The sequence below is a fragment of the Theobroma cacao genome, chromosome 4 (assembly GCF_053813885.1).
Source record: "Theobroma cacao isolate CCN51 chromosome 4, ASM5381388v1, whole genome shotgun sequence".
Taxonomy (NCBI): domain Eukaryota; kingdom Viridiplantae; phylum Streptophyta; class Magnoliopsida; order Malvales; family Malvaceae; genus Theobroma; species Theobroma cacao.
In genome coordinates this window covers 32,840,970-32,865,479 of record NC_142642.1, presented here as the reverse complement: position 1 = coordinate 32,865,479, position 24,510 = coordinate 32,840,970, and the positions used below count along the sequence as shown (strand labels likewise).

At 33.6% G+C, this 24,510-nt stretch overlaps 3 protein-coding genes across 6 annotated transcripts; all 3 read left to right on the top strand.

The window, feature by feature from the left end:
• The first annotated feature begins 1,505 nt into the window (after window positions 1–1,505).
• LOC18602351 (elongation factor) lies at window positions 1,506–7,058 on the top strand. Of its 3 annotated transcripts, none has more exons than XM_007033678.3 (6): window positions 1,506–1,629; window positions 3,234–3,721; window positions 4,244–4,554; window positions 4,664–4,720; window positions 5,453–5,931; window positions 6,397–7,058. In XM_007033678.3, exons 2-6 carry the CDS (start codon window positions 3,297–3,299, stop codon window positions 6,712–6,714), a joined length of 1,590 nt encoding a protein of 529 aa, XP_007033740.3. In that variant the 5' UTR covers window positions 1,506–1,629; window positions 3,234–3,296; the 3' UTR covers window positions 6,715–7,058. The 3 variants fall into 3 exon arrangements, with proteins under 3 accessions (XP_007033740.3, XP_088661257.1, XP_088661256.1); XM_088805131.1 differs by having other exon boundaries at window positions 1,515–1,629; window positions 3,241–3,721; XM_088805130.1 differs by lacking the exon at window positions 1,506–1,629 and adding an exon at window positions 1,735–1,753.
• A 2,696-nt stretch (window positions 7,059–9,754) lies between these two features.
• On the top strand, window positions 9,755–12,307 carry LOC18602350 (Serine/Threonine-kinase). Its single transcript, XM_018118912.2, has 2 exons — window positions 9,755–10,011; window positions 11,515–12,307. Exons 1-2 carry the CDS (start codon window positions 9,983–9,985, stop codon window positions 12,101–12,103), a joined length of 618 nt encoding a protein of 205 aa, XP_017974401.1. The 5' UTR covers window positions 9,755–9,982; the 3' UTR covers window positions 12,104–12,307.
• A 4,767-nt stretch (window positions 12,308–17,074) lies between these two features.
• On the top strand, window positions 17,075–23,026 carry IQD13 (IQ-domain 13). Of its 2 annotated transcripts, none has more exons than XM_007033675.3 (6): window positions 17,075–17,639; window positions 18,942–19,115; window positions 19,712–20,173; window positions 20,502–20,741; window positions 21,266–21,394; window positions 22,095–23,026. In XM_007033675.3, the coding sequence occupies exons 2-6, from the start codon at window positions 19,041–19,043 to the stop codon at window positions 22,818–22,820; spliced, it is 1,632 nt and encodes a 543-aa protein (XP_007033737.1). In that variant the 5' UTR covers window positions 17,075–17,639; window positions 18,942–19,040; the 3' UTR covers window positions 22,821–23,026. The 2 variants fall into 2 exon arrangements, with proteins under 2 accessions (XP_007033737.1, XP_088661570.1); XM_088805444.1 differs by having other exon boundaries at window positions 19,700–20,173.
• The last annotated feature ends 1,484 nt before the right edge of the window (window positions 23,027–24,510 follow it).

The window sequence follows — 24,510 nt, the reverse complement described above, 5'->3', positions numbered from 1 at the left end:
GGACTTGGACTAGAAAAAGAGGGCTCTACATTGGAAAATTGTACCTATTAGTCCATTACATCTTCATCATTTGCATTTTTCATTTGATACATTGATCTGGGTTTTGAAGAAGTTTACTACGAGAAGAGAATTTAGAAATATAAAAAATTTGATTCAATTTCAGGTCATATAGTAACTCAAAAATATGTACTATAAATTTAAAATAGACTGTTTATAAAATTGAATTAATTATTTTTTTAACAATTATTATTAAATTTTTCATCAATTTTTAAATGAATAAAATTAAATGTTGCATCATGATATGAAAGGAAATAAAAAATTGAATCCTCGAATTAAGAATTTGATAAATATTAATTAATTAGATCTTAAATTGAGTATTTAATGAAAATCTACAAAAAAATTTATTTTTTTATACACAAATGAATGAGGAATACCAACACACAAATTGAATATTTTCTTTTCAGCTTGATATAAAAACAAGATTAATTGGCATCTCAGTATTTAACTTATAATAAATGTATGCATTTTCATATAAGATTTATAAGATGTGTCTAATATGAGTCAATTAATTATAATACAAATAAATTAACTTTCAACTGATGTGATATATTGATATATTATAATGATAATGAAGTAACATATTGATATCACATGATGATATAATTATGTTAGCACCACGTTATCATCTTCTGGATAAAAAATAATAAATAGTATTTTGACTTACGACGATTAATTGACTATTAGTCATAAATATTTATTTAATTTAAAATAAAAAGTATATAAATTTGATTGAAATGTAATAAGAAAATGAAAATTTATTTGAATAATTCATAAATTCTTTCAAGTATTATGTTAAAAAAACTTAAGTATAATGCTCGAAAAAACTTTTAAATTATTTAATAAAATTTAAATAAACTTTAATTCTTTTATTACATTCAATCAAACCCATATATTTTTATTTTGGATCAAAATAAGCCCTAATAATTAATAGTTGACTCATTTTCATTAATCAATATATCATTTGTTATTTTATATCTACATAAAATTAATATAACGCTAATGTGAATGATGAAAAATATCACATAATTATATTATCATATTAAATTAATATGTTACGTTATAATTAATTATGATATGTTAATATGTCACATAATCATCAATTATGACATGTTAACATATCACGTTAGCATCACGTAATATAAAATGAATAATTTAAAAATTTATTTGACTTAAAATAAAAATATAAGAGTTTATTTAATTAAAAATAAAAATAAAAATAATTGATTGAAGTTAATAAAAATATAAAGATTTATTTCAATTTTATTAAATAATTTAAAAGTTTTTAGATATTATGCTTAAAATTTGTATTGACTTCAAACGTAAATATGGTTACATGATTAAAACATAAAACATGAGCCAAATAAAAAAGACGCAGGTGTCGAAAAGCAATAGAAGCGTGGCACGTAATATAAGTTGTTAGCAAAAGCGGGAAGTCTAAGACACGAAGAGCTGCGAGTAACAACGAAACTAAAACTTCCACTTAGGTTTACTACTCTAACGTTAACTTCCTCGCTTCTCTTTCCTCGCCGCCTTCTTTCCTTCTAACTTAACTTCACTTCTCTTTCTCTGGTACGTCCCTTTGTCTTTTCCTTCTTTCCTTCTAGATTGACGTCCTTTTATACCTAGTCAATATATATGTACTACTACTTCTCCTTATTGTATACATTATGGCTCTTTTTTTCCCTATTTCATGGTAATTAAAACCGACTGTCCTATGTTTCATTTCCATGTTTTAACTTTTCAGTCTCGTTCTTCAGCTTGATGGGTTGTTTGAATTTAGCTTGGAAATGTTTGTTGAATTGTTTTAGCTGCTCTACTTTCATCATTTCTTACTGGACATATATGTGATGTATGTGAAGCATACATGTTGACATGATAGCTCAATTTTACTACCATGGAAGATTGTTAGCTTTTAATTCTAATTGATTTTTTTTTCCCAAAAAGTTTTTCTCTCTGCCAGGCAGTGGTTTCTGTGGGTGATGCATGCATGTGCTAGTGACATGTTTCTTCCTTATCTGAATTTTTACGATTGCTAGCTTTAATTTATATTTGGAGCTATGGCTTTACTGCTCTTCTGGGTTTTTCTTTTTCTTTTGTTTTTTTTCCTGTTTTTGGTTTTCTTAGTTTCTGCAAAATATAGGTTGCTGCCATTTTGTTCTTTTTTGGTTGAAGTTACTTTATATTTTAACCAGAAAATCGAAAAGTCATATCAGTCACTGAATGCTTAAATTTGTTTCTAATTATCCATTGAAATCCTAGAGTTAAATTTTATCTTCACTTAAGCCAAAGTATAGGGCTGTATAAATACTGCAGTAATTAGAATATTCTGAAAAGACATTGAAAGTTCGGAAGATATAGTTTCTGAAATTTGCAGAATCAAATCCTTTGATAAGTTAATGACATTTAGAAAATCATTAAGCAATGACATTCAGGAAAGGTTTTGTCTGACAGGCAAGTTCTTTTTAACGCCTTAATTCAAATTAAAAATTCAAGAATAAACATCATTGTGAAGATAGATGGATTTATAAGCTTTATTATAGTAGCTTATTATTATTTTTTAAATGTCTGAAGAAATGTATGGTTTAAGTAAGCATTGCACTTTGAATTGAAAACCAAAGGCATTTGATTTTTTCCCTTGCACACGAACCTAATTTGCCTTGAAATCGACATTGGCATCCGTGTCTCTCTATCTTATATAGTCATATGAAATTGACAGTGGTATACACTTGATGGATTGTGCATTGCACTTGTACTTGCATATCATTCTGCCACCATATATCTTTGTTTGATCATTTCCTCTCTCTCTCTTCTCACTTTCTCATTCTCTTGGTCTGCTTCTGTAGTGTGGGACATGTACATTCTCTATAGGCATTTATAGTGTTATGTGATGATGACAATTTGCAAGAGTTTTACAGACATGATCAATGTCTTGGAGCTTATTCCTCTGCAGATGGACCTCTGATTTCATATGTCTAATATGTTTATATTTCTACCTTCCAATAGGGGACTATAATTTCATTTCTCCCATAATTCATTTTCTCCTCATCCGATGTTCCTCCTGCCATATTTAATTGTGGAATGAACTCAGAAACTAGTGTTCCTTTTGTAGTTGAAACATATTTTATTTTGGAAGATTTGAGTTCTATAAATTTAACACAAGCTTGTTTCATCAGCTTGCAGGTGAACTATGAAGGAATTTTCTTTAGCAAATTGCTTTATGGTAGTATGACTGTTGTATGGTTCATGCGCAACTATTGATGGATGTTGGTCCAGATAGTAAACCACATTGTACTGCAAAAGCTGCACTTGACAAAGAGAAGAAGACCCCCTTGGACCGCTTAGATGGGAAGAGTTCAAGGTGCATGAATAATTGCAAGGAGAGCATCAATAGCATGGAGGTTCTGTTGCATAAACAAAATAAGGCTTCCAATAGTCCTGAGGATGTTGAAGTTGATATAATTGGATGCACAAATGATGGTGACACCAGAACAGTTAAAACTGAGGACCCAGATGCAACTGAATGTTCCAGCTCATTTGCCGACACTACATCTGATACTGAGAAATGTTCTGGATTGAATGATGCTGAAGTGGAATCCCAGTTCATTGGTGATGCTGCTTTTGCATCTACTTATGATGCGTATAATAGTATGTTTCATATAAGGTGTGCTTTTGTTCCATCTGGATGACCTTTTAATCATTATATGTATTTGCTTTCAAATATTAAAAATCTAGAGCAAGAACCATAGTTGTCTTGTTTGGAAGCCTACAACCAATATAGAGTCAATATGTAGTTACAACTTGGAGAAGATACTTATTTAAGAAATGTGAAGTACTTATTTAAGAAATGTGAAGTTATTAAGAAAATAATTGTCATACCAAGGACATTTTTGTTTGAGATGTGGAATGCCTGTTCAAATATTTGAGGTTTTGTTTGGTAAATTCTTCAGTTTTCTGTTCTGTTCTTTCCAAGCAGACAGTTGGTAATCTTAAGCTGTTCAGCATCCTCATGCTTCAACAGTTGTTTTGCCTGGTCTATTCCAAGCTTGTGGAGATCATAAAGTTCTTTTACTTTATTTTACCATAGGCTGATGAGATATGCTTGCAGCAAAACTTTTTTCTTGAAGTGCATCTGCTCACATTTCTAGTTAGTAATACACCTAACCTTTTCATGCTTCCTGTTTAGGAAGAAGAGGTTGACAAGTCATTGGAGGAGCTTCATACGGCCACTCATGTGGCGCTGCAAATGGGCAGAACTGAGAATCAAAGAAATTGAGTCTCAAGCACTAAAATATGGCAGCGAACTTGCAGCATACGATGAGAGAAAACTTTCACGAATTGATCAATCTACAGTGGAAGGTTTTGGTTCAAAGTCATTGCCATTTTCTAGTCCTTGTTACCGTAAAAAGGCGATAAAGAGGAGGAGACGGAAGAGAATCGAAGAAACAACTGATATAACATCATACATGTCATGCCATAACTTATTTTCCTATCTTGGTATGAGTTTTTTTTTTTAAATTCTTGATCATTGTGGTTTAGGTGTTTTTCTCTTCTCTCCTTAACCCCAATGCTCATGTGTGACTTTCTTGGTAATAATATATCGCAGAAAACAAGAAAACCATTCCAGATGGCACATATATTGCTGATGATTTGGCCAACACAGGTAATCATTCTCCCGTTAAATAACTCTATTTTTGCTTTCTTAACTTGTGAATTTTATCTTGGACAACTCTGAGAGCTATCTTGTGCTTTGTAGGTTTGTTCAACCTACTAAAATATGCAATTTAAAAGCAGTAAAATTTTGAATCTCAAAGTTAAAGAGAGCTAGTTTCTTGACGAGGGAACTGAGCATATTCTCAAATGATGTGAAGCAACATTCTTCCAAATACTGCATTAACTCTGTGGATTGGAAATTGAATTTCAAGATAAGTGCTTAAAAGCGTCGATACAACTATGCTAGTATACCTACTTCCCTAGGATGGTTAATTGGGCTTAAATTTTAAATATCTGAATTAAAAATTTTAAAAGATAAGAGTTTGCTTTTGATCTTCCATTAATAAACTATTTACTGTTTGCCTGCATGAGGCTTTTCTTTTTTTTTTTTTTGGGTTCTCTAAAGTTTCTAATTTCCTATATTTTAACTTCATTCATAACTATTCATTTTGCAAGAAAGGATACCAATGGATTCTAAGATATCAAATATTTTGCCATGGGTGGCTCCATTGGTGGTGTGATAAAAATACACTGACATGTTGAAAAACACAATCACATGTTAATTGTTAAATGGAAGTGATAATTACTAAGGTAGAATTCCCATTTCATAGAATACTTTCTCGTGGATTTCAGTTTCCTCTAGTTTTGACTGTTAAGTTGTTTTTGTCATTACTTCGTGCAGCCAATATGGACCAACAAACTGATTGCAGTGGTAAATTTGGCATTAATAATGATCAATTGCTTTTGGAGTTCAGAGATGGTAATAATTCCTTGGAGCAAGTCCTTTGGAAAATTGAAATTGTGCATTCTAGGGTTCAAAAAATCAGGAGTCAGCTTGATCTGGTGATGTCCAAAAATGCTTCAAAGTTTTCTTCCTCGGAGAATTTGAGCCTCCTTGCAGCTTGTGATGCTCAGACCAGCTCTGCTCCAAGCCCTACATTTTCAGCTGGCAATGGAGACACAATATCAGTGGGACCTGCATATACTACAACTCAGCAAATTTCAGAGTATGATGTTGGAGATCTGGTTATGCCTGCAAGTTCTATTTCAACTTATGGGGAAACTTTTCATGTTCCTGATATAATTGAAAGCACTGTTGGATTGTTGTCATCTGCTGATGTTACCTGCCATCAGCCACAAATTGGAGACTCTTGTGAAGATGTAAGCATTCTTGACATAAGAAAACTTCCATGTAGATTATTGGATCATGTTTTACCTGATATCTTAATTGAAGCATTGTTTAGTGTTTAAATTACTGAAGCTTGAAATTGTGTAATATGAAATCAAATCTTTGAAAGAGCCCTCCATTTTATCCTTTATACTGGAAATAAGATATTGTTAAGCTTGAGTGACCTACATTTTCTTTCCCCAGGATATATTCTTTTATATTTTTCATTGCAAGGGTTCGAAGGATATAGTACAAAACTGAATAAGGGTTATATGCAATCTTGCTTTTTTATAAACAATAAAGAAAAACTGGTATCTGTTTGAGTTACTTGATTTCTTGCTTCTTGTACATGAAATTTTAGGTTTTTTTTTTCTTTCCAAAAAATCACTGCCCCGTACTCCTTGATATTGTTATTGCATTTGAGAATCCATTAATTATTTTACCAATGATATTTGCAGATTGTGGAAAATGTTCTGATACAAAATGAAGGAAATGCTGGAGATAGACAGGTTTTAATGAGGACAAATAGTCAACCTATAGAGCAACATCATCAACCAGAGAAAGTTGAAGAAGGAGAGAGCACCAATCCTTCTCCTATTCCAACATCAGAACCTAATCGTGCAACAAAAAGCATCGTGTCTCAGGATCAATCAACTCTGAGGTCATGTCTGGCCTCAGACATCTGTTTCCCTAGGAACAAAAGAAAGCGAGGGGAGCGTAAAGCTGGTTCTGGTGGTTGGAGCAGGAAACACTCAGGTGAACCTGATAGCCAATGAGTTCATTTTTGATGGTTCACTAGCCTAATAGGCCCGACATTTCTCTACTAAGTTGATCACAGAGGCACTCAATGGCACTGTAAAGAAAGTACCATGGTCTTGACGCTATAGACGTGTTGTTGAAAGGTAACTCCTAGACATGGTTTTCAGATCCTCTAGGTTGTAGTTCTGATGAGCTTGACAGCGAGTGGCAGTCTTCTTGGGGTCGAAAATTAAATTGCATTTCCATGATGATGACGATAGTCTGTAGTCTGTAAGCAAAAACTAGTGTTGTTATGTAGTTTCTTCGAGTTTAGATTTGCAGACGCCAAGAGCTAATTCTCCATTCCAATTTTTCAATGCAACTTTCATTGAGTTGAACCGCTAAAGTTAATTCTACAGGCTCTTGTCCACTTCAATCTGTTTAGTGGCTTGCAGCAAGTAGACTCATCAAAGTTGAAAGTAATTGTATGCCTAAAATCTTGGTTTTGGTCATAAATTAATCATTGTTGTGATTTTCTGTTGCATGAATTTCATTTTGTTCAAACCCCTCTATTTTTATGTGCATGATAATTGTTTTGTAGATAAGCAGTCATTGAAGAAAATTTGGTGAGAACTGGCTGCTTTTTGTTGAGACATAGGATGCTATTTCACCTAGAGTGTCAAACTCCTGGGTCATTACTGTTGGAAAATTAGTTGTTCCCTGATCAGTTGACATGCAAATGGAACAGTTGGCAGAGAGTTTAAACAGAAGGCATTGTGGAAACTAGGGGAGTGGGGTAGGGGATAAAATGTCATTTGATGCTGTATTATAGAATTTATATGATAATCTTCTGATTCTGTTTATCATTTGTAGAACTCATGCTCAAAGCTCCGACAAGAAAAAAAACCTTTAATGATAGCCTACATGGCTGACATGATAACACAGAAAACAAATCAATCGGTGTTGTTTCTTTAAGTTGTGAAACAAGAGAACCCAATTTGCAGAAACGTTTAACCTTAGAGAAATCTCATGAAAATGGAATGTATGCTTCAGAAGCATAGGAGAGAAAAAGGGTCTCTCTTGAAATCCAGCAAAAATTGGAACAAAACAGAGAAGGAATGAGATGTATCGTTACATTTTTCATTTTTCATCATAGTATTCTCCCAAAATTTAACAAGTATGGTAACAAGCCAAAACTACAATGGAGATGAAAGTGCTGTAGCAGTGCATGCTTCAGGGGGTGGGGCCATGGATGCAAAGCACGTTGATGGGTGTCAGCTGCTGCACGTGTTGCCACTTCACTGCCTTCTGCAGTTGGCATACTTGTATTCACGTGATGTGCCCAACACCTGATCAAATTAGGCTAAACACAGATACGGCCCGACAGAAAGGAAGGGACACCATTTCTTTCTCTTGCTCTACTTCTTCTTGAGATAAATCATTATTTACTTAACTAAATTTTCACTGAGTTTGGCTCAAACTGTTGCATCTTTACAGCTTCCAGCCCTGAAATTTTAGTTGGAAGATGGCAATCTTTAGTATTTTCACTTCAGCATAATAACTTGAGTAAAGCTTCCAAAGTCTAGGAAGCTACCAATTGACTTTATAAGAAACTCCACCCCTTTACTTCTGTCCTGTGGGGAGGTCTTAGTTACATCCAATCCAGAGTGGACAAAATGATTTCCATGGTCTACAATGTACAAAAGCAAAAGAAGACTGGAAGCCCTTCGCTACTATCTTTTGACTCTGGAAAGAAAATGTCAGGCTATGGAGATGTCCTATTAAATCTACTTTTTTGAATCTTTCCTTCATTATTAAAACTCTACTCAGCTTTTATTAACGCAATGAGATGATGGAAATGTTTACTTACTTATCAACCCTATGGCTTGAACTAGAAACCTCTGAACTTCTAGCCCCCATTGTCAACAACATTCTTCTACTCAATTTCATGCATTATTATTACAATTATTAATTTGCATTAGTTAATGAAATTAGTTACATATAAAGAAAAAGAAAATAATATGGTAAATTTAATGCAGTCTTACTTATAACACATCCCAATGGGGATTATTTTAATGGCATATTAATAACAAAGTATTTAATTGTACTGAGGGCAATCTGTAATCCAACATCCCCAATCATCATGTCTCCTTGCAGCAGCTTTTGGAGTTTCTGATGTAACACCACCCACAAAATGAATCATGATGCCATCCATTGAAAAATTATTTATAACAAAGCTGTATACAGTACATCTTACAAAAGAAATACTACTTGCTAAAAAGAAAAAGCCCACCAGTTTGGGTGGATTTTTTAGGCATATTAAATTCATCTCACATACTTTAACAATTATTACAAAGGCTGAATCTTTTGTCAAAATCAGCACAACTCTCACCCTGTAATGGAAAGGCTAATCAGAACCAATTTCATGGACTTTTTGTAGTCTCCAAAGATATAATTGGTGCCCCTTTGCCTCTTGTTAGACTCGAGATAGAGTTTTAAAGCATTCTTATATTCTTGCTGAAATGCATTAGGGTTCAGCTGTGCAGTCCAACTGAACACACACTTAAGCATTCTTATATCTTTATAAGTATTTCTTAAGTTTCTTAATCTTTTGTTACTCTATGTATGGGCAAGATATCTCTATATTTAGAATATGTAGTCCTCCTTGGTGGAACAGTTTCATAATTGTAACAAAAAGGAATCTTGATGACTAATGCCAAAAGGAAACAACAGTATTGTGAACCCCCCCCCCCCCCCCCAAGTTGGTAAAATAATTATCTTAATGTGCTAAGATTTGTGTTAGAGGGTAAGGAGGTGGGTTTTTTACCTTAATCCTCTATGATTCTTCTAACACAAAGGCAGGCCAAGCATGTCTAAAACAAATTAATGATCCCCAAACCATCGCACTTGCTAACAATGATAAACTTGGGAGGAAAACATGATTATAGGGGGTCTAGATACTTGCTAATGCCCTAAAAAGTAATGATTTCAAGTGATAAGGGGTACTAGAGTCATTGCATTAAATAAAGTAACAATTTTACTTTGCCTTTAAATTTTGAAATTCTCTCTCTTACACACACAAAAAATAAAAATAAAAATCACTGGGAATCATGCCTGCCAAAGGAAAAGAAAGGGGACTGTAATAAAGAATGGAGAAAAAGAAAAGAAGCACATTGCCAACTCCATCTTTGAGTCATCACAACCTGAAGGCCAAAGGCTTTTCCCTCTCTCTACACAGATGAAAATTCCCTGCTTTCTGATCTTTTCTCAGCTCTCTCACACATCATTCTTCAGCTTGCTTTGTTCATGCAAGATCCAAAGAACTCTCACACAAGGTATGCCTTCTAAAAGATGCTCTCTCTCTTTCTGTTTTTGCTGCATGTATTCAAAATACTGTAAAGAGCTAATCAAATGCAGCAATGTTGCTCAAATCACTTGATCATTCACCATAAATTGTCATTAGTATTGGTTTCATATTGTCCGTTTTGCTGTAAAACCTGCAATGAAGAATTTTCTGATGACATTTTTTATGTACAATACAAATATCTTATAGCTAGGACAGTGAGGCAGTGACAGTAGATAGGGTGATATATTGCTTCCAGTTCTCCAAAATTTGAATTGATTCTAGTAAGTTGCTCTTAAAGCATGTAAAATGCAAGGGTTCCCTGATTTTAGACTTGCTGAGATCAGCTTGACGAGTTGCATAGAAGAGTGATTATTAATGTGCTCTGATTTTCATGGAGTTGAGCAAGAACGTTCAAAGTGTGCAGCTTTAGCACAATTGTCCACAAAGTGCTAAGCTTAGTGGGCCTATATGTATTTGATCCTAAGTGCCAAGGTCTCCTTCAGAAGTTGATCAAGTGGTTGGGCCTTTGGCTTGGGTCTGTAAACCCAGTCCAATCTTGTCTAGAGGCTAATGTCCAGCTCAGGCTGCCATGGGCTTGGGTCAAGCACAATCACCATTAATTCTTGAGCACTTGCTGAGATAAAATCCATCGTGTGTCTTGACCTTGATCACTTCATTAAAAAAAGGAAAAATACACCAGGCATCATCTGTGAACATTATTAGTTTTTATACAAAGTCTTTATTCTTTTCCTAGGGTAGCTTTCTGCCTTTCTTGAAGAAGCAGCAGATGGGAAAAAGTATGTATATTGAATAGGGCAACTTCAGAGTTAGTTGAATCTGTTAATATAAACAAATAATACAACTGTAACACCTCATCAATGTGAGCGGCCTGAAATCCAAGTACAAATCAAGAAAGCTGGACCTTCAATTCTCAACTTATAGATAAAAACAGAGAAAAAATAAGAAGAATCAGCAGAGTGATAAGCATGTCAATGTATGTGGTAATTCTCTTAAGCTTTTTTTAGTTACATCATTGATGTGTTGTTCAACCAGTGTAATGAGTTGTCCTCATTTTGACCGTGCATAAGACCCTTTCACCCCCAAAAGATTTGTTTGTATGATTTGCCTTTTATCACAATATTGTTACATGGCATTTCCCCAGGTATCTAAATTCCTCTGGATTCGGATTCCTTTTTGTTATAACCTACATATAAGGCTATTGATGTTGAATTTGTCAAAAAGACAAGTATGAATTATACCTTTGTCTGATAATATATCTAGCTAAAATTGGGAACTTGGCATTTGGCATGGATAAGTGTAGGATTTCAGACCATATTGAAAGCAGCTGCTCATAATAGTATATATAGTTTGATGTGGTTTGGCTATTGGCAAAGAAGGCATTTGTCTTCTTCATCCACAATAGTTCTCCAATGAATTCACAAAAGCATATTGTTCAGGATTTCATGCTTTACATGCGTGTGTTTTTCTGTAGGAAGCCTTGGTATCAAAGAGCAATGGAGAGGGCTACCGTATGGAAAACTGTTCCAAAGACTGCCGAAATCCCTACTACGAGTGCTACATTGTGGAAAACCATTTCCAAGCCTACGGAAATTCCCATGACGAATGCAACACTATGGAAAGCGATCCCCAAGTCCACTGAGATCCCATCAACTCATCCCAACAGAGAGAAGCTGAGGAAATGCACCTCCCTAAGGGTTGCCACATCATTTACTCGTGTTTGTCTATGTGCACCAATCTCTTCCTACAATGAGGTGTTTCGTGCGGATGTTCCCCCTCGAAGAAGCAACAGTTACCCTAGGTCAAAGCCGTTTACCCTGTCACAAGAAAGAATACCTAGCGCGAGACTTAGCACGGAAGGAAGAAGAGTTTTCCGCGGAAAATCTTTGACGGATGATGTTTTGATGAGGAGATTTGTGGTGGAAGAAGAAGCAATGATGCAAGTTAGGAGGAGGAACCAAATGGAAGTCATAAGGAGGAGAAGTATGATGAGAAGGAAGAAGCTTGGCCCTAGTCCTCTTAGTAGAATGGTAAAGGCTGAGGAGGAGGAAGAAAATTTTTAATTTTTCTTTTTGAAAATTTACCCATCATTTCCTTTTTTCTTCTTAATTACAGCCTAAATTGTTTGTACTCTTCACTGGGCACTTCCTTTTGCTATATAATCAAACAATTTGGATGGAGGGAAAATTCTACAAAATGTGGGAACATAAAAACAGTAGTGGCATTACTTTTGGCTCACAGCCCTTTGCTATATCATTAAACTTGCTTATACTCCACTCTAAAACAAAGCATGCTCAACTTATAAATCAAGGATAGTAGTTATCTAATCTATATCACAACTTGCCAGGTTAGGTTGTTTTGCCAGTGATGATAATGCCATTGCACAAAACAAATTGTTTCCTCCCTTTTTGCTCTGTCAGCCAACCACTTTGTCTACTAGCTATACCTTCATTCTGCTTTCTCCCCTCTTCAACTGCTTCTGCTATCTTTATATTCTACCAATCTCTACATTTCTTTTCCTCATAATTGTGATTTTTCATCAATTTTATGGTTTTATTAAGAGTTTGTACCTTTCCTTTCTCATTCCTTCCTCTCATAAAATTTGCTTCAGTACATCTTTTGTGAACCTACTACTCTATTATTCTTGAATATTTTTACTTCTCATTTATTTAAAACAAAAAATTACTATTCTTGAATTTTGTGAGAACATTTTAGAGGCTATATTAATTCTGATTTTCACTTTGCAAAAGCCAAATGAACCGGGAAAAACAATAATTATAAAAATGGAATAGGCAAAATATTTAAAAAAATCTTTGAATTATTTCAAAAAAATTTTAAATTTTTTTATTTTTTATTACATTCAATCAAGTTTATATATTTATATTATGGATCAAATAGATTCGATTAACAGACAATTAACTGTGTAAAAAGTGAAAAATACCATATTATCATATCAATATGTCATGTCATCATTTATTATAATATATCAATATGCCATGTCAACATTACCAAACATAAAATAACAAGTGATATTTTAATTAATAAAAATTTGTTAGCTTTTAATCATAAATACTTATTTAATTTAAACTAAAAATAAAAATATTTGATTAAACGTAATAAAAAAATTTATTTAAATTTTCATAAATAATTTAAGAATTTTTTTTAAATATCGTATCAATGAAATATATTCTTTGCGTGAAGACGGTGTTTAGCTAAATGTACGTGTTTCAACGGAAGATGATCTTTTCTCTTTGATTTTCTGATGGCGTGAACTAAACAAAGTCAGTATAATATTTACCAAATGGAAAAATAACCAATCCCTTATTATTTATTTATTTATTTATTTTGCCCTTAAATTTTAAAGCTCTAAAGTTAGCAATATACGAAATAAGTGGGCCTCAGCATATCTCATTAAAGAGAAAAAGAATGTTCAAAGAATATGAAGCTATAAAGAAGAATGTGCAACAACAACAATAATAGAATATATTCAATTGTTCTATAAACAAAATAATTTGTAAGGGATGACTTTTTGTCTTAGCTGTTAAGGAAATTCCCATCATGAACTCTGCACAAGTTCATGTGTTTCTTATGTTGGTCACCTCTTTTCTTTTTTTTTTCTTTTTTTTTTTTTTTATAGCCAAAGATTGAAGGGTTTCTTATGGGTTGAACCAAAGTTTTAGGTTAACTATGAGTGAAAGCAGGGTCAGAAAAAAGACAAGTAGTTGAACTGTCCAAATAGAGAGACAAGATATTTATTAGTTGGAAACTAGGGATGAACTTATTTTCAATATATATATATATATATGTAATATTTGTGTTGAAGAAAAAATAAAATTATTATGGATATTATAATATTATTGAATATTTTTCTTAAATAGAAATTAATTTATTCTTCCATCTTTTTACTTTCCTGTTTTGATGTTTAAACTCAAATTAGAGTTTGACAAAATTGATCTAAATCTGAAACAACAGGTTTCAATTCAATCTAACCCAATTTGAGAAAAAAAGTTAATAACCTAAACACGAAATGATTCAAGGCAAAAAATGAACTTAACGTGAAATGATCCATACTAAAAAATGACCCAAAATACTAATCCAAAACAATTTAAATCTAAATAATCCATCCAAATCTATTTGATTTAAATTTGTTTAACGTCAACAACTTAAATATGAAATGACTTAAATTCAGAATGATTTGAATTTGATATTATCTAGATCTAAAATTATTTGAACTCAAAAATAACCCAAATTTCTCCCAACTTAAAATAACTCAAATTCATTAGGTAAATCTTCCTCAATGGAAATAGAAAAAAAAGAAAAAGATTACAAGTTTATTAAAATAAACCAAAGGTTTACAAGGCGTTAAGATTCTTGATAATCTTTCTCCATTTGTTTAGGGCAACAACTTTATATCTTTCTCTTATTATGGTGTCGCATTTCCTTAATATTTGTAATATATATATATATATATATATATATATATATATTTATCTGTTTTGATGTAATGGGAATCTATCTTAGACGATAGAATGTTTGAGTGGGGGATTCCAAGTTCACATAATGATGAAAGCCACTTTACCCTCTAAGAGGTGGACAAGTATTTTAAGTACCTCTCTTATGCTTTTCGTTTTTCAATCTTCCGAAAACTACTTTTAAACCTAGCTATAGCAAACCACTTCCATCTCTAAAACTTACGTGGAGGGGTTTCTACAATTTTTTTTTCCAATCCAAATGTCTTTTTCCCATATGATTCAAGTCTCCTTACATTATCTTCAAAAACAGTAGTGAAATAAGGATTTCGTGTTTAAGGGTAAAAGATAATATTTATAAAATAATCATATTAGAAGTTTAATGTTTGACAAAAATGAAAAGTAACTTAAATAAAAATAATTCATGTGAAAATTGTATAAATACTTCTAATTACGTGTAAAGTATAGAATAATAACATTTTAAAACAACAATGGCATGCAAAGATTAGGTATCTCATCAAACAAAAAAAAAATTGTGGTAGAGGTAAAACTGTAAAATTCTAAAAAGTAAAGACATTTTTGAGAAATGAGGTCCTACTAACCCCCTTCTCTCCGCCACAATTCCAGGGTAAGATGTTCTGAGGGGATCTTGTTAAAACATAAGATTGGAAAGTAATGAAATAGTTTCAAGACGTTATTGTCGTTTTCACTTACCGTGGGTAAAAATATTACAAATTATAAATCTTCATATACAATAAAATATAATGATTGATTACGTTTGATATTGACATATCAAATTTATATAAAAATTTTGTATAATAAAATAATACAAAAAAGTTTAAAAATTATAAAAAAAAAAAAAAGAGATTGATATTACCGAAAACTGATAATAATAAATTCAGCATGATAATCCCAATATCCTTGTTTTTCGTCTTTGTTGATCCAAACATATGGGGATGCTTGGGGGCCATGGCTGACGCATAATTCACAGACATTTTCTGGTTCTCTGCGCCCCCCACCCCCCCCCCCCCCCCCCCCATAAATTGTCCAGCACACCACCCACTCTCACGTGCTGCTCACACACACTCTTTAAGAAATTGCTGCAGCAATGATGCACATAAATCTTACACCAAGGATTTGCAGAGATCAATCATTCTTCCAACTTTTTCAGATACTTATACTGATCCAATGGCTGAGATCACCTGCCCAAAATTGGAGCGTGTGAGGCCCACATCCTCATCCATGAGGTTCACCCCCACGTTATCATTTTTCTGCGTTCTATTCACATTACAGGAACAGAGCAAAGAACTAAATGCTTGGTTGGCTAATAGCCCCACTGCAAATGAATTCCAGGTGTTGAACACGCTCCATGGGTGACCAGAAAGGGAACGTTGCATTGATGCCATGTTTGTGGCCTGGCCAGGCTTCTTTTAGGACAAGCATCCCTCATTATTATCCACGCAAGTTCGAATGTTATTCACATAAAATTTATTTGGAATTTGGATGTATCTGCACACGCTTTTTCACCAAAGATTTAAAACAAAAAAAAAGGTACAGAAAATCAACTTTTGGCTTTAATGGAAGAAATGTTGAATGAGCAAGAAAGGGGGCCAGTTGACTTGTTGTTGACCCAAACCTTGGACTTTGAACTTGACCCAAACTTAAGGTTTGGTTAAGAAATGCCATTGCCAGGGGGTTAATCCAGCAAGACCTGCAATTTGGTTAAGAAATTCATCGTCTGGACCTGAAATTGTTTTTTGAAAGGAGTAAAAGGGTAGCAAGTCAAAGCAAAGACCATTTTCAGGCTCAGGGGGAAGAAGAAGGAGACGGAACGGAGAAGCTTCGTCGGCTCCCTGAAATGGACGGAACCACTCATGACCCCTGCCCCCATTGCACAAATGATGGGAATTTTTGAATAAAGAAAGAAGCCCTTTGGTTTGGCTTGTTCCAAGTTCCAAGTTCCAACCCCCCAAAACTGATTCCAGGTGTTGGCCTAACCCAATCTACTTTTAAGCACTAAATCGTCAATTAATCCAAAACGTCTGACAACGACCACACCAAACCCTGCCTTTTGTCTTTCTTTTTTATTTCTATGAATATATTTCAAATTTTTATTTTTCGTTTTCTTTCTGAAATAAATCTTCTGCCTTTCATTTTTCTTCTTGTTATCATTTGATAAATGAAGCACGTTGAATGCTTCCTATGGGCGCGTGTCTTACACGTTCAGATTATGCGCGTCAGAATTAAACTTAAAAATGGTTTTTTTTTTGCCTGACAAGAGAATCTTTTAGTGAAAGTTAAAAAACAAAGAAAGGAAATTAATAATTAAATAATAGTATGTTGGATCATCATAATCCTTCTAACGTAATAAATTAATGATGAAGAGAAAAATAATAATAATAATAATAATAATAATAATAATAGTAATGAAAACTGAAGAAATAGGAGTGGCACTCCACATATTATAATTAAGAAAAGGGAAAGAGTACCAAACCTAACCGTTTTAATCAGTGGGCATGGTTGCTGTCCATATAGTCTTCCCATTCAAGTAAAGGTAGTTGAAGTTGGGCACATTGAGTGAGAAAGTGGCCAACCCTCTCCCCCTTCTCTCTCTTACTCACGCTAATAATCATCATGATCAGCAGCAACCCTCCTAAAGAGAAGAAGAAAAATAAATTACACTGCCAATTATAAATCCAACAAAAGGTGAAAGGTGGCAAAGGGAAAAGAAAAGTAAAATTCATACCAAGCAACGAAGAAAGCAGATTCAAATTTGTAGTTTCTAGAGATAGAAAGAGAGAAGCCAAGAAAGAAAGAGAAGAATATCTTTAGAAACATCACAATAGTTGAAAGAAAACTAGAAAAAAGAAAAATATAGTACTGGCTACCAAAACAAAACAAAATAGAAAAAACCCCATGTAATAAAAAGGCTAGGAATAAGAAAAAAAAAATAGAAAACAGGGATGCTGTATGGGAAAAGGGAAGGAGCCTAGAGAAAGAAAGAGAAAAAAAGGGAGAGGGTCTTCTCTGGTTGGCTGCTGCTACTCTTCTTTTTTCTAGCTTCTTATAACTCAGCTTTTTTGAAGGGGTCTGTGCAGAATTTGGGAATTTGGAAGCTCTTCCATAGAAGGTACATATATGCATGATCTTTTTCTTTTTTCCTTTTTTGGGTTTTTTTATAGTATTTTTGTTTCTATAAAGTTTTGGGTTTTTTTTAATTATGTTGTTCATGATCAAGGTAATCTTTTTTTGGCAGTGTGTTCATTATGTTCTTGGGGGAGGAGTAGATAACTATAATTTTCAAAAAGTGAGCTTTTTTTTTTTTTTTCGGTTTCAAGGTAGCAGGTTTTAAGTATTAAAAATTTTCTGTCTTTGGATCTCTTCTGTCAAAGTGTCAGATGTTGTTTTCTTGGAAAATTGTTGTCTTTTAACCTTTAAACTGCTCAGAATTTCTTCTTTTTTTTGGTAAGTATTTTTGTGTTCTCAAAGCCAGAAATTTTAAAAATGAAAAAAAAAATCCTCTAGCGTATTTGAAGAGTTTGTGGTAATATTTTTTTTCTTTGTTCTGCTGGGGGAACTTCAGCTTTCCAGAAGGAAAAGCTCTGTAAAGAGGAAGTTTATGCTGATTGTCAAGAAATCATATATCATTTTTTTAATGATAAAAATAATGACAAATTTATCTTTCATGGGTGTTTAACAAAACAAAAATTTTTGGACTTTTGTGTCTGTTTGTATTTCTGCAAGGGTTTGTATATTTGGACTGATATATTAGTTTTGACCTTAGCTTGAAACCTTTATTAAACAAACAGTTTTGAAGGTTAAACCAGTTGTTAATGTGTTACTTGAGAAACTAGAGGCTGCTATTTGTTTAAGAAACACCAAAAGCCGAATTGGATATGAAGATTCCCCTGTTTCTTCTTTGCATCCTCTGTTCCTTCAGAGTTTTTTAATTTTGTTTTTGTTCGATTCATTCCTGATGGTGGATGACCTGAGATAGAGCTTCAGGCCGGTGTCCTCCTTGGTGTGGTAGAATGGATTAATAGCATGCTGTAATCTTAATTCTCTTTCGATGAGTACTTATGGGGATTTTCTTGTTGACCTTGTCTTTATGAATCATCAAGCTAATTTGTGATTATTGTTTTTACAAACGTTTCCAAATCTTTGTGTTTGTTCTTCATAAAGAAACTTTACAATCATGAAGGCCTGAAAATAGCAGGAAGTTGCCACGATAGGAATAAAGAATTATAATGCTTAAGGGGCAGTTTCATCAGATTCCATGGTTGAGATCTTGAATTCTAGAGCCTTTATGAACAGTCTTTGCATAAAAATGTTTTGATTACATTTTCTTTTTTATCCATATCATTCACGATCGATACTTCACTGTAGAACACAAAAATTGCATTATATCTTATACATCCTTTTATGTCTACAGATAGAAGGATCAACATTTCAGTCATATACGATTGGGCCTGCTGGCACTTAATTATTCTGTTTCATCCCATGGTTAGGCAGATACAGTAATGCTGGCAGTATGGGAAAGAAAGGGAGTTGGTTTTCTGCAATCAAAAGAGTTTTCATACCGCAATCCAAGGAAAAGCTAAACAATGTAAGTTGATCTTTTAACTCTGGTGCTTAAGGACTTCACTGCTTCCTCTTTGGTTTTGATTCGCTCTAAGAAGGAATGTACTGCAATAAAGATGATATTTATTGTTTGATTTCGTTATTTATCTTCCTTACATGTTTATTGGAAAAGGCTTGAATATTGTGTATAACGTTCAAACATGCCAGTAGATTGTGCTAGAATGAAAAAGTTTTATGTTTTAAAACAAGGATGTAATTACTGATTACAAGAGCATAAGAACATGGAATTTGGGAAAAATGATTAAAAGAAATGATAGAATTAGTTGCCTTCTGATAGATTATAGATGCATCTATTCAGAGAGTGAAATTTCTGAATTGAAGTCCATTGTTGTATAGTCAGCTATTGAGCTCTATATGTTTGTTTCCTAGATGGAACAAGCAAAGTCCTCATAGCAAGATCTACTGCATATATCTCGTGCATCCCTGGCAGCGCTAAATTTATTATCTTTTCTTCCTCTCTAAGAAATGGTTTAGCATCCTTGGCTTGTAAAAGCATGAATTTTTTTTACCTAAATGTTACTGAGATGATACCTTCTGTTTTCTATGGAGAAATCATTTCAGGAATCAGATAAAAGAAGTGGTAAAGAAAAGAAGAAGAAAGGCCTAGGAAAATTAAGGCATGGAGAAACCAATTCCTTCATTCCCCTCTTCAGAGAGCCTAGCAGTATTGAGAAAATTCTGGGGGAGGCTGAAAGAGAGCATAAACTAATATTTAGGCCTCCCACACCTCCAGAGCAGCCAAGAACACCACCTTTTGTGCCTCATAGAGCTGCTTCTCCACGGGTTCCCTCTCAGAGGATTGCCTCTCCTAGGGTTGCTTCTCCGAGGGCTGCTTCTCCTAGAGCTGCTTCCCCTCCACAAGCTGCTTCTCCTCCCCCACCTCCACCTCCACGAGCTGCTTCTCCAAGAGCTCCTTCTCCAAGAGCTGCACCTCCTAGGATTGTTCGTCCTCGACCAGAACCAACTTTAAGGAACCATCATGCTTCAGCTACAAAACTTCAAGCAGCCTACAGAGGTTACATGGTAAGTCCTTTCTTCTTATTACTAGAAGGTGTCAAGGGCAATTTCATGGGGCAACTTGTCTGAAAGGACAAACAATGAGAAGTATTTTGGCAGTAGAACTGAATAACAATATCAGTAGCAAAATTAATTTGTTCAATTTTTCATGTTTTAAGGATTTATGACAAACATTAATGTGGAATGATATTGATTTTGGAAAACACCACATCTATAAGGTCATCTATATGGGTTAGTGCTTTCGTATTGTGTGTGGTAGACGGTAGATCCCTTTATGGTGATATGTTTTGCATCAATATATCTCAATTGGATTATCTTGGAACTTCTCATGCAGGCAAGGAGAAGTTTTAGAGCTTTGAAAGGCCTTGTGAGGCTTCAAGGGGTGGTGAGAGGACAGAACGTGAAACGCCAAACCGTTAATGCCATGAAATATATGCAGCTTTTAGTGAGAGTTCAGTCTCAGATTCAGTCACGCAGGATCCAGATGTTAGAGAACCAAGCACGACGTCAGGCTCAGTATAAGAATGATAAGGAAGTTGAGAGTACCTTGGGCAAATGGACCTTCAGCCAGGCAGTAAGTTTTCCTTGTTTGTGTTTGTGATTGCGTTGTAGTCTTCTTTCTTTTAAGTAGTTAGACCTTGTCAAATCTGTAGAGATGCCCCCTTAAACGTAATTATTTGAATTATTTAAAAATGTCTGATTCCATTAGACCTTGGTGCATTGTTGTTTTTATTTGAATTATTTGATGTGTAATCAAATGTGAATTGTCTTTCTTATCCAAAAAAAAAAAAAGAAGAAAAAAAAAATGAAATAAACAGTAAAAACAAACAATTGCCTGATTTTTCCATAGGCCTTGCTGCATCATTCCAATGTAGCACTGACCTTTTTTCGTCAAGCTGGTCACATAAAGTATTTAAATACACAATACCTCCACCTTTACAACACCTTGAATAGTTATCCTTTGCCTATGAAGGCTCTGGTTCATAAGACCTTAGGATACTAGGTGAAATGTGAATATCATATATTCCTGTTTGTTTCATGTATATTTGCTTTCTATATTGTTGTTAAAATGAGTAACTTGGTTGAATATTGGATCAGTCTGAGACAGGCAATGAGGACTGGGATGATAGCGTGCTAACAAAAGAGGAAGTAGAGACAAGGATGCAAAGAAAGGTGGAGGCAGTCATCAAGAGAGAAAGGGCTATGGCCTATGCATATTCCCACCAGGTACTCGAATTTATTTTACTACCCCAGCCCAGTTTCAACTTTATCATGTTGGATGGTTTATAAAGTCATATTTTGAGCATATTTTTTGCTGAATGCCTCTAGCTGAAACAATACTTGATCCTTCGACGGATAATTTACTTGTTTCCTGCTCCTATACATTGTTTCTCACTTCTCAATTCATCGGTTAGTTAAGCTTTCTAGTTTTCTTTTCCTCCTTTATTTACTATATTTATTTTATTTTTGTGAAGTCAAATGCCTTCTAGGTAACTATAACCTGTTTTTGGGTTTTATAATCTTTTATTGAATGCAAGTCTCTGTTAGGTTTTGAAGCTGCAATGGTAGCATTAGCAGAAATCAGACACATAAAGTGATCTTGCGAGAGCATTTGAAGCTAGACCTTGCTGTCTGAATGTTATAAGCTTGTAGTTTTTTACTTGCAATTCCTGGGAAACTGCATTCCTTGGACATTTCATGTCTGAAATTAATGAGGTTGATACGCAGAACAAGTATAAAAAAAAGTCAGTTCCCTCTGCATGTGCATATGCACAAAATTATAGAGAAATAGTCCAGTTGGGGTTGTATGTCAAATTAAGGAAACCTTAGCTTTCACCTCTCGTTAATTACACTTGTACAAGACTCATTACCTTTGACATATCTATTTTTCTTTGAATTTTTTTATTTAAAACATTTCTGCATACAGCTATGGAAAGCTACTCCAAAATCAGCCCAAACAGACATTCGCTCTGGCGGATTCCCATGGTGGTGGAACTGGTTAGAACGGCAACTACCTCCTGTCAATGCTGCCGAAAGCCAAGGTGTGAAGAGTTTCCAACTTACACCATCAAGGCCAAATTCTGAATTGAAGCCTAGCCCTAGGCCACCATCGAGCAGCAAGCAACATCAGTTCACATTTGACAATATAGACACTCCCACACCAAAATCTACAAGATCAACTATACTTCCGGCAACAAGACCTATGCGAACTCCACTTTCTAGTGGAATCCCCCAAGCAAGCAGCTCAGGTTTGTCAAAATATTCAAGACCAAGAGCGAGTGGAGCTGATTCTCCATTCGACTTGCCCCTGAAGGATGACGATAGCCTTATGAGCTGCCCGCCGTTTTCAGTTCCCAATTACATGACTCCGACAGTTTCAGCCAAAGCCAAAGCGAGAGCTAGCAGTAATCCCAAGGAGAGGTTTATGGGGACTCCGGGGAGTGAATCAAAGAGGAGGCTTTCATTCCCTTTGACACATGGGATTGGGTCTTTCAAGTGGAGCAAAGGGTCATTGTTTTCTGGCAAGGATTCAAGCTCTCAAAGGGGTTTAGAAAAGCACCAATCACTTCAATCTATAGGCAATTTGAGTGTGGATTCAACCGTTTCTATGCCTGCCACGGTTGGAAGAAAGCCATTTAACCGATTTGTGTGATTATATTTTTCCTTTATTTTTAACCTTTGATTACTTCATTTTGGTGTTATTTCTTAAATCGAGTGTATGGTGATATGTTGAGTTTCAAAAATTACTGATGTGAAATAAAAACAGAAACCGATAGGAAATGATGGTTGGCTTGAATGTCACAGGATTTGGGGTTTGGTGAGATACTATTAATAGTAATTCTTTTTTTTTTCTTTTTATCTGTTTTATTATTAATTTGGGAATTTTCTTTCCATTATTACTATGGGAATATCAATATTAATTCAGCTGGGTATCTGATATCCATGATCATTTGACTCATAATGCTTGTCATCACAATATTCACAACAAAATTAGCTAAGATTATGAAATTGACATTGATCAATGTCAATTTATTAGTTGTAAAAAATATTATATAATATAATTATGCAAAAAAAATATTTGCAATCCCTATTTATGAGTTGGTGAGACAGAAAGGATGAGGCATGCAACAAAGTTAAGCTTTCTATTCCATTTGCCCCCATTATTTCCCAAATTACTTCTCTAGAAACATAACATAACGTATGAGTTTATTAAAATAATAATAATAATAATGATAAATAAATAAATAAAGTAAATTTGTTAGTGCAATAAGCTCAATATAAGTATTTTAAAGAGGGGTGAATTTGAATATTTTGAGATTTCTTTCCAAATTTAAGAAATATAAAAATTTTCTTAATTAAAGTCCTTTTTGAAATTGAGCAAGACAATAAATCCTTATAGAGTGAAAGAAGTTAAGAACACAAATAAATTTGAGAATAGTAAGAAAGAAAACAATACAAGAGTTTTATAGAGGTTAGTGGTGAGTATTCTCGCCTATCATGTGGGTGACCCGAGTAACTCGTCAATTAAAATTTTACTATGCAAGTATATGTATCGAATAGATAGTATATAAACAAGTAGAATATCTATTTCACAAAGAATTGATCTAAAAAATTACTAAGTACAAAAACTAGAATAATTTAGTTTTATTCAAATAATTAAAACCTGAATTCTAATTAAACTAAAAATTACTCAAATAAAACTAATTTAATTAAAAGTTAAAACGACAAGATAATTGGGTAAAAAAAAATTAAAAAGGCCAAAGATTACAATATCCCTTACCCTTCATCTAAATCTTACTTTTTTCTTAATTTATTTCAATGGATTATTTCAATGTATTGAATTGCTAACTTCAAATTCTCAATTATTTATATGGGTCTCCCGACTTATCTTATAAAAATATCTATTTTAATTAAAACACTATATTCATGTGTGAATTGAAATTAAAACAAATTCATTAAGTTCAAGCTCTAATTCTAGTTACATATGGCAAATAGGTATATTCTTATTTTATATACAAATCAATTAATATGATCATATGTTATCTCAATTTTAGTCTACACTTCCAATATAACTTTCAAAAGAAAAAAATTTAGTTTACACTAAACTCTCTTTCTCAAGTTTGTTTAGGTTCCTATATCAATTTAATTGGTGATTAGGCAATTAAAAACTTTAAGAATAAATTAAAATAAACAATTCAAATCCTATTATAGATAAGTCAGAAAGAGATTAAAAATTTAGATTTCACGTGAGTTCAATTGCAATCTTAAAAAAAAAAAAAATTAGCTACGCATAATTGCAAAGACAAATAACATTATATAAATTTCAACCATTGAGAGTAATA